Consider the following 10,724-nt stretch of genomic DNA (forward strand, 5'->3'; position numbering starts at 1 on the left):
CAATTTAATCTTTAAATAGATGTAATCCCTTTATTAAGCCATTAGTTCTTCAATTAAGTAATTAGTATATTTACACATAAGTGGCACTGTGGAGTTGCATTGGGAGACACATTCAAGCAAGACTTTTGATTGGATATTGGGTTTGGCTGGGCTTGGCACTACATGACTCAGCAGCTCAGAACAGCACCAACTGCAGGTTCAGGATGGTAATGAATTCATCTATGTTTACAGTTTTCAAAAAATCTGACCTGAATGTGCTCACTCAACTGCCAATAGACCACTAATTTTATATATATATATAGCGGACAAACCTCTTGGTCCATCCTTTCCTCTACAGTGTAAACTACAATGTAATTTTACATTTCAATGTTTAAGCAACCTTGGACAAACAAACAAAAAACAAAACAAAAAAACTCCACTTTACTGGGTTTTTTTTCTCCCTTTCTCCATTTCCTTTTTCCCTTAGACCTTGGATGTCAGAGCCAAGTCGATACTTTCCAATATTGGCTGGGTCACAAAGCCTGCATAAATTGGGGTGTTTCACATAATCTAGATGTATACGAGAATAACTCTCCATTCATTTCTATTCAACTTGTATCAAGGCCCACTGTTGTAGCCATTTTAATTGAATCTGGCATCCATTTCTCATTTTGTAGCTAGCACTAAACATGCTAGTGATAATTAGGTCACAGCAAAGCTGCGTCTAACACCTTAATTTGCTCCTGTATATTAACTACAACTATGGACATGTCTGTCTACAAACACATCAAGGATATTAAAACATGATCTCAGATTCAATCATTTGTTCATCTTCAGTAACCGCTTTATCCTCGTCAGCGTCTCAATGGGTCTGGAACCTATCCTGGGAACACTTGGCCTGAGGTGAGGACACACCCTTAAAAGGACACCAATCCATCGCAGGGCACCACACACACACACACACACACACCCCTAAATTGCAATTTAAAGCCAACTACAGGCATGTTCTTTTTGGTAAGTAGAACCCATGCACACACTAGGAGAACATGTAAAGAAGTTGTACACAGGCAGTAATATGAGCTGAGGACCGAACCCGGGACCCTATAATTGTTACGCCATTATGCTGCCCCAATATCACAGATATTCCATTAAAATAAAGCATTTAATTAGGTAGTCTGCATAGTAGCATTTTTTTTTTTTTTAAAAATCCCCATTACCAGCAGAATCAGAATGAATGGCTATGTTTTACCTGAGATCATAATTGCACATTGTTTATGTACAGATACAAAAAAAATCTTTATTCCTTGTAAAGGTGTACAAAACTTTAAAGCGAAATTAAGACCGACAACAGAAATCCATTCCACAAAATGGTGACTGACACACACACACACACACACACACACACACACACACACACAGGGATGTATAGGACTCTGACATTTTAGCAAATAGTTTTGACACACAATTAGCACATGAACTAAACAGTCTCTCAGGTTGTTCTATGAAAAACTCAGAAGAGATGTTTTCAGAATCACTTCACCCAAGAAGCATCTTAACTCATTTAATGCATATCAAAAAGTTTAAATACTAAAAAGTCAGAGTTCCCATGTCCAGTGGAATAGTTGTATGGTTGCAATTTGGGCCCAAACTAAGTGTACATCAAGGCCATTTAGACATATTGATAACCAAACTTCAGAAACAAATGCCAAATCTGATACAGCCTCCTGGACAAGTGGGAAAACGTCAGGTCCAGCTGCTTTGGCTTAAAAATATAAGTCAATTGAATTATGTATGTTTTATATGTATATCTATATATTCACACAACTCAGGCTTACTCCTGATAGTAAGCTGCTGGGTCATTAGTTTCTTCCAATGGAGGTTATGTTGATATGAGGTTAAGGTTTAGTTTGGAGCTGTAAAGCACTTTCGTACTCACAACTTATGAAATCAACAGCTAGGCTACTACTTTTTCTTACATCTCAAAAATAACATTTTTTTCCATGTCCCAAAATAAAAATGCGGTGAAATTGTATAGCTGGTTCCGTTCATTGTCCAGACCCAGGTCTGATGCTCCACTAGCTGATCTTTTGGGGTGGGGGCGAGCACAGACACAAACACCTCACTGTGGCATCAGATGCCTCACGTTGTATTTGGACGTGTCATTATATTGAGTCATGGGTTTATCTGCAATCCCACATGTACCCACACCAACTTTTCCGTTCACACTCTCTGGAGAGGCGAATATACTGCGTTTTACCTGAAGAAAAAAAAACAAAAAACAGAAAGAGGGTGGACAGAGAATCATAGAAAAGAAGTGCAACATGGAGCATTACTGATCTGTTAAACTGGACACTTTAAGCCTCTGTTACTTACTTGCCCCTTCTTGTTCTTTGAATAAGCTTTATTGTTGAACTGCTGCCATTTGGATTTCTGGTCCTCTCTCTCTTGTTCCAGCTCTTTCATCCTCTGCACTTTCTTCTGTGCCTTTTTCTTCTTGTATTCCCTTTGCTCTGCCTGCAGCTCCTTCCTGAAAGGGGAACACAATCAGGCATCCCATTACTGACATGACAATAACGCAGATATGCGGCCACACAAACCAAACCGTATGCACATTTAGATCTCTAATATGGGAAAACCAGATGCGACGGTGACAAGAAAAAAAACTGACAACATGACGAAGAAACTTTGAGAGGAACCAGATTTTTTTTATTGTTAAACACTGATTTAAAAAAATATAACAATGTGCAAAAGACTCAGCAACAGCATCATACTGAGCAAAACACACTGTGAAATTGTCTTTATACAGACCACTGACGCACACTCACTTGGACTTGGGTTTGCTTCCTTCCTCTTTGCTGCTCTTGGCCTGCTCAGCTGCTTTGAGCGTGTGCAGAGGCACCACCTCGGCATTGCCATAGCCGGTGAAGGTGATGGCAGCCGTGCCGTTCTCGCTGTCGATCTCCTCTATCTCTGCCTCATACTGCCTGCAAAGCACAAAGCACTGTAAGCAGATGAGTACAGGCATATGAAACTACACACTCACAACAATACAAAACACACAGTCTCAACATGGTGTAAACTAAGTGCAGACACACCAAATGCACCATTCTGTGAAACAAGCAAGGAAAGTAATAGATACTCACGGTCTTTTATTCAGCCTGCCGCTTGTCAAAAAGTATGAATGCAAATGTGCAAATCTGTCTGTGTGCATGCGAGATACTCACTGTCCATCGTTGCTCCACACAGTCATGCAACGATCTCCTACTTTCCAGCTGTGTTTTGGTGGCGCAGCATCTGAACTGTTGGTACTAGCGACGCCCTCTGCTGGCTGAGATGTTAGCAAGTCTTTTGTCAACTCGATCACCTCCTAAAGATGAAACGATAAAAATAAATAAGTCAAAGAAACAACATCTTTACCATATAATTACAATACTATCCTGGTTGGTCTCTTCATAGATGACCCCACCCCATCCGTAGGGAACAAGGGCTCACTGAATGGTTTGACTGTTGACTTTGCACCAAGACAAAACCCTTGTACATGCAAATGTGCTGCTGCCATGTCCTTCTGTTAACAGATCTCAATACAACTGGACACCTATTGAAGCTGTTTTGGGGCCCAACACCTACTAGGATGTTGTTGGAATTCCCACCTGCAGTGAACATATTTTGCTTTAAACTATACATTAGCTACCATGTTTTAGTCTAATTACTTGTTCGTTGCAGCACAGTGAAGCTATTTAATATTACTTAATTTTTTTTATATAACTATTTCATGACTTGTCCACACTTGAGTGGTGCGGTATCTCAGACTATCCTCATGGAATTCATCCCCTTATCAACACAAGAAACTGTCTAAAACAGTTCACAAAGTCAGATGGCATTAGAGCTCCAACAACTAATTGATAATAATCGATTATGAAAATCGTCATCACCGAATCTCATTATTAGTTGGTCTGCGTGCGGCACGTGTACTCGTTGCGTTACTTCTGTTCAGAAAACACGCATCGAAAAAATGGCAGAGAGTACAGACCAAAGTTGTGTCCCAAATGACACACTACGCACTATACCGTCTAGTGTATGAATTTTACAAGGGTAGAGGCATAACCGCCAAGTGACCGTGGGAAAAAAAGTGTGACCCAAATCCTCTAAGGCAGTGGTTCTCAACCAGGGGGGGCAGAGATCGGAAAGGGGGCGCAAACTGTTTTCAATAAGAAAAAAATAAATAAAAATACAGACAGGGCATCACTTGGGTGTAATTTATTGCTTTTCAAATGAAATGTGTGTAAATGGAAAAACCCACGATCCCTCTACCTCTGCATTTTCTTTTTGCTAGGGAGTGGCGGAGCTTAGCCGCCCTCTATCTAGCTGTCAGTGCAAACCAGGGTTGCCAACATAGCGACTCTTCAGACCTCTTTAATGACTTTTCTTTTAAACAGACTTTTTTTTTTAAATTATGAAAAGTAATTAAAAAAATACAAAACCACAAGAGCAAAAAAATATATATATTTATCTATCAAAAACAGATCAGGTACACAGATAGATAGATAGATAGATTTTATATAGAATAGATAATCATTATACCTGGTCTCCTCCAATATGGGGGGAGGGGGGGGGTATGCCACATGATAGGGAAGGCTTGAGGGGGTTTTAGTTACAAAAGTTTGAGAACCTCTGCTCTAAGGCATGTGAGCATTTTATATTAAATGCTAGGAAGAAGATGGTAACCTGCAAACTTTACAGCACAAAATTTTTCTGTGCGGCACAGATGCACAACAGTGATGCACGAACACAAACTTATGTTTATATACAAAATGCTCCACTGTGTGCAAGAGGTTGGGGAAATTGGTGCGAGGTGCTTAAAAGGTTTAGTTTAATTCAAGATTATTGTCATCATATGCTGTATTTGCATGCTTGCAGTGTAAATTCTGTTGTCTATTATAACGGGAGCAATCTGTAAGTGATCTATTAGCAATGAGGCCGCATTGCTCCTCACTCGTGATGTAGACACAGTGATAAACAGTGGTAGCACAAGCAAGATCTGTAATGTCAAATAATTTTCAAATTATTTCAAAACAGTTCAAAACAGTGTTACTACAAACTTTAATACACTGAAAAATACACTATAAAAGCATCACAAATATATATATATATAAATAAATTGGTTTCACGCTGCCCTTTGAATGTCCATGTAATAAAAATATTAGATGCTACGAGTGAACCTTCTACCATCATTTACACATTTGAATAGCCATGTAATACGAAGCAATGTGACAACATGAAATAAAAAATGACCTTATTATGGTCATGGGCGTTGTTTTGCTCAGGACAGCTGTCATTTGCTGCTATTGTCAAGCAACTGTTTGACACCGAACACAACAGCGCTTCACCTTCGCGCGTTCGCTGAGAGTATGGTTGAGAGGCAGGAATTTGGCCAGTATTTGCGGTAAGCCTTTTATAATCGACCAATCGGTATGCGAGAAGCCAGGAATTACAGAGAGGGGTTAAAGCAATGCAAACATGCGCACACATGACACAGTATTAGACCATAAGCACATCGTTATGAAACTAAAGCCAAATTTTCTCAAATTTAGGACGCTTTTTTAAGGTCCGAAAAAGAAGAAAGGTCCTCTTTATGTATGTGTATAAATAGAGAGATAAATTGGACAAACATTTGTGTTAATGTAAAGTTTTAATTTGAAGTTTATACTTGTGACACTCAGTCTATGGATTTTAAATATATGAAAAAATCTGTTTTAAGTCAAGTCAGTATTTACTCCTTGATCTCAGTTCTATTTTCTAACCAGTTACCTATAACATCTATCCTTTTCCATTCCCTCATGCTGAATGCACACTAAATGATTTTAGCCCAGATTTCCCTTTCACGCTAGTCTTGGAGGATCTGCAACAACCCCCTGAAACAGTCTTTACCCCAGTGGAAAACTTTTACAAAGCACTCACACTGGAGGCTCTTTCTGTAAATGTTAAATAAACCTTGCCTTAGTGAAAGCGTCACCATATCAACCATTTTATGTCTGTGGTTTGTTTATCATCAGCCTGAGATTATGTGGATCATCTGTCATACAAATCCCTGTGACTTGTTACTATGGAAACGATAACGTATTAGAACGGGCACATTGATATAAACCTGTGATTTGACTTGCATCCGGCATTACTGTCCAAGTAGTGGTACAAGTCAGGATTTAGTGTCTTTAAGTTGGATTGTTTCACTCTAGTTGTCACTAATCTGAGGTAATTATCCATTTGGACTACAGTGACCGTGATGTTACTATTCGTATGAACCACACAGACACGGACACTGTTATGAGTCTCACCTGCAGGTCTTTCTGTAACTTGAGCAGATCTTCATTATCTGGGTCTGTAGAAAGCGCTGCTTCCACCTGCTGGAGCTGAGCTCTGTAGCTGCTCAGTTGCTTCACCAACTCGTCTGACATCTGAAAAACACAAGCAGTGTTAAAGTAGGGCCACTCGTCAATGCACATGACACGTAGACACTGTACATTTCACATTAGAAACGAGACACTTAAGACCTCTTTGAAGCAAAACGCCATGTTAATAATGACTATGTCGAAGAACAAATTGGTAAAAAAACATCTCTAATGCAATAGTATTGTGACAATCAAATATCTGACATTGGCATCATGGACAGTTAAAATTTCATCATTCATTCATTCTTCTTCTTAGGAGGCTGCCTGTGTTTGCATGCTCTGACAAAGACGATCCCATTTGGAAAACGGTAAGAGCGCACTCTCCTACAGCCTTCTGGAACAAATTTTTACCTATTTTGAGTCAATATCAGTACGTTTACATGGATAACAATAATCCAATATTAACCCGATTAAGACAATACTCTAATTAAGAAACTAGCATGTAAACAGCAATTTTTTATTACCTTAATCTGACTAAAGTCATACTCGATGTAAACACAAATGGAATTAAGACATGTGGAGTACTCCTGCTTTAGTCACATTATCGACGCACATTACAGACATGTACACACCTTAATCACACTATTAACATCATGTTGGAGTTTACACCGCATTTTGCGACAGGACAAGTACACACACGGCAGTGCTCGACCGTCTGACGGCAAACAAGAGAGCACGGCTGTGTCCAAAACCGCATACTTACCTGCTATATAGTAGGCGAGATACACGTATTTCGGCTACTATATAGTAGGTAAGTAACTAGTTTAGGACGCGGGCCCTGGCTTCAAGCAGTCGTCTATTTGCACATACAGCACGACAAATACTTAACTGCACTTGAAGCTTCAGTGAAAATAAAAATGAACACTGTATACGGTACCATAACGAAGACGAACTGTATGTCGATACATGAAATTCTGGAGGGAACGTCGGACGTCGTGTGGCGTGGGGACATAATGACGTGCCGTTAATCGCTTTATGTTCTATAACAGGAACATGAAAGGAATATTCTAAAAGTAACTCATGTAAATACCTTAAACAGAATATTGTTTTATTCAGAATAAGGTCAGTAATTAGACTACTGCTGTCCATGTAAAAGTAGTCTATGATTCAGCTTTCTTGTGATTTCAATATGATCTGTGGATTCATTCACCTTGGGGTCACAGTACGGTTTTCAAACACTATGTAAATAAATGAGACTTTACATGACGACCAGCTCAGGGTGGTCTCAAGGTGTATGAGTGCTATACGAATTGAGACCGCAGGTTCACCAGACTTGCCACCAGTTTCCCAACAACCAATCATTGATCACCAGTGTTTGTCCCACTCACACACTTCGTTGTCCTTTTATTACAAGTAATAAAAGGGAGTTATTCCATACATACCCATTTCCTATCTGTCTACTTGCTATATAATACAAGTATACATATATAGAAAATACATATATAATACTTCATTAATGTCTGTGGCTCAGATTGGTAGAAATTCATTTCGGCAAAACACACATTTCATTTATATAAACATATCAGCTAAAATATTCTTTTGTGAAAAAGAATTGTCAAAGTTGGCCACATATCAACTGGAGGCTACTAGCTCAAATCCTGAATTGTCATCTTATGGATTCAAAAATGTATCGTAACAGCAAACTGGTCCCTTGCGTCATCCGGCGACTTGTAGCGACTTTGAGAATACATGGACCACTTTCCCCTTAAAAGAGTTAGCGACACTGCGGTTTAATAACATTTCTATTGACAATACCGTGCGACCACTAGAGATTTTTCTTTATTCACAACCAGCATACGCTACTGAACTGATTATTAATACGTACAGAATGATTTATTTGATGAATTTACTTGTGAACCATTTTGAGAAATAACCAGTACGCCCCAAAGACAGGCCTCTAAGCCGGGGATGAACACGTTTCCTGAAGAAATAACTCACTACAGTATACGTTACATTGCGAATTTGTTAAATATACGTTTTAGTCGTTAACTAAACTTATTTAAGGACAGTAGCTTATTAGGTCAGTTTGTTTAAGAGCAGATACTGCAGCTAACAGGAAGAAATGCTAACGCGCTGCAGCATCACAGGCCCAGGAGCCGCGGACTGTCTAACTGACGGATTTTACCCGTTTAACTACATCAGCAGTGCTCTTACCTCTCTATGTGCACCAAAACACCACTCTTTAAAATCTATTACAGCGCTAATGTTGCTTTGAATCGCCCATGTACACTTGGAATCTAGCGAAAGCGAACGGTTTCGTTGTGTCCTTTCTCCTGGCCGACGACAACACAACGCGCAACCGGAAGTGACGTTTTTCGCGTTGTAGCACTGCTCTCGCGATATAAACAGTTCAGAGTAAACGCTAAGTAGCGCGTCTGAGTTCACAAACTAAAATGGCGACGAAAATATACTGTTTTCATGATTACTAGGGGGAATTAATATGAGGGGATTGCGGTAACATTTGTGTCCCACTGATTTTACATTTATAAACATGCATGTTTTAACATAGCCTACCTAAACAGTAATAAAACACATGGTACCTTCCCCCCAGTAGAAATTTTCAAAGAATACATGCAGGGAATATATGCACATTGTCCTATTACAAAATCCAAATAAAATATTTGTGTATAATATAAATACCAATAATCTTAGTGTACTCCACAGTCTCTTTTCTCGTGTCCAACCTTGTTGATAATCATTTTGCATGTCAAATATAATAAAACTTTTAAAATTTAATTTTTTGTATGGTCAAATTGTGGTCATATTCCTTTGCATGATTAACTTCTTTTAAATAATAATAATAATAATAATAATAATAATAATAATAATAATAATAATAATAATAATAATACATTTAAGTCTTTGCTTGTATCTTTCTCATTTGTAAGTCGCTTTGGATAAAAGCGTCTGCTAAGTGAGTAAATGTAAATGTAAGTCATATCCCACAATATAGTTGCAACCCAGTTAAAGGAAGACTAAAAACCAGCCAATCATGTCACAAGACAACCATGAAGTTTCACATCAAAAAGACCCTTTCTAGCAGCATATGGCCAAGAAAAAAGTATGTTCCCTCAACTATTTGCCATAATGAAATATCGTCAGCATTGCCTGGCCTCATCCAGCTTGACATCTCAACTATGTTTAACTAAGATTAGAGCTACAAAGAATATTACATGTAAAAAAATTTGTCAGGATTTTGAAAGCAAAGCATGGTTGCAAAGTTAGCATCTTTAATGAATAATGGCTATTAGCCTGGATCTTCACCCCTGTTACTAGTAACCCTGTAACAAACAAGTTGAATTTTGAAGTTTATTGGTGCCTCAGTGGTACTCTAATGATTTAATGCCATATATAAACAGCTCTCAGGGGGAAAAAAAACAAAACATTATTGTGCCTGTCCCAGCCAACTACAACCAAACTGCCTTGAAATATAACCAATAAAATATATTTTTTAATTATTGTTGCTTAAATGTGTGAATAGATTTAGCATCTCATTCTTGAATGGTCAATCTTTGCTTAGTCTAGTCTAGAATGTAATCCATCTTGGTAATGTTTGTTTAGTTACACCTGCTATTTTATTTCATATGCACCTTATGTGTTATGAACATGTTCGTGGAAAAACCTTCAATAAATTTGTCATCATCTTGGGCAGTTCAAAATTATGAACTTAAGGAGCCTGAAAAAAAAAGAGCCAGATCACCTCTAAAGCAAGAAATAAAGCCCTTCAAACTCTTCATAACCTGTTAATTAAACAATTACATTAAATATTACTTATGTAATTTTTGGCAATTCTTCAATTGCTCTGCCAACTTGTACTCACAGCACAGCTTTCATGACTAGAGCTGCACCCATTTAATTTCACTTGTGGTTTCATTACATTGTGGTTACATACATACCAACAACACATTTCTGCTGAATCATTATTCTCATTCCATTATTTATGGAAATGATTGCGTTTCAGTATGTCACCACTGCAACACACCAACTAAAGTGAAATGTAATGGAAAGGAGAATCAGATTGACTTCTGATGAGATCAGCACTTAATGACCTTAATTTAAAAAACAAAACAAACAAACAAAAAAAAAACAATACATTGCTTTTGGTTTTTACTGTGAAGGGAAAAAAGCGATAAAGCAAAGAGATGAAAGGTTTTACTTTTCAGCATGGCACGCAGTCCTCATGTCACAAATGAAAAGCAATACCATCTGTATATTGCATTTTCTTCCCAGTGTGATTGCTTTTCTATAAAGTACACATATAATCTACAAATAACTGAAAATAACCACTATACAGGACAG

At 38.1% G+C, this 10,724-nt stretch overlaps 1 protein-coding gene across 1 annotated transcript; it reads right to left on the bottom strand.

Moving 5' to 3' along the window:
- Positions 1-1,262: 1,262 nt before the first annotated feature.
- On the bottom strand, positions 1,263-8,735 carry smndc1 (survival motor neuron domain containing 1). The gene is made up of 6 exons (XM_053633488.1): positions 8,580-8,735; positions 6,312-6,431; positions 3,204-3,346; positions 2,805-2,963; positions 2,353-2,506; positions 1,263-2,236 (listed from the first exon to the last, which is right to left on the bottom strand). The coding sequence occupies exons 2-6, from the start codon at positions 6,429-6,431 to the stop codon at positions 2,099-2,101; spliced, it is 714 nt and encodes a 237-aa protein (XP_053489463.1). The 5' UTR covers positions 8,580-8,735; the 3' UTR covers positions 1,263-2,098.
- Between the last annotated feature and the right edge of the window lie 1,989 nt (positions 8,736-10,724).

This window comes from Ictalurus furcatus, chromosome 9 (assembly GCF_023375685.1).
Source record: "Ictalurus furcatus strain D&B chromosome 9, Billie_1.0, whole genome shotgun sequence".
Taxonomy (NCBI): Eukaryota; Metazoa; Chordata; class Actinopteri; order Siluriformes; family Ictaluridae; genus Ictalurus; species Ictalurus furcatus.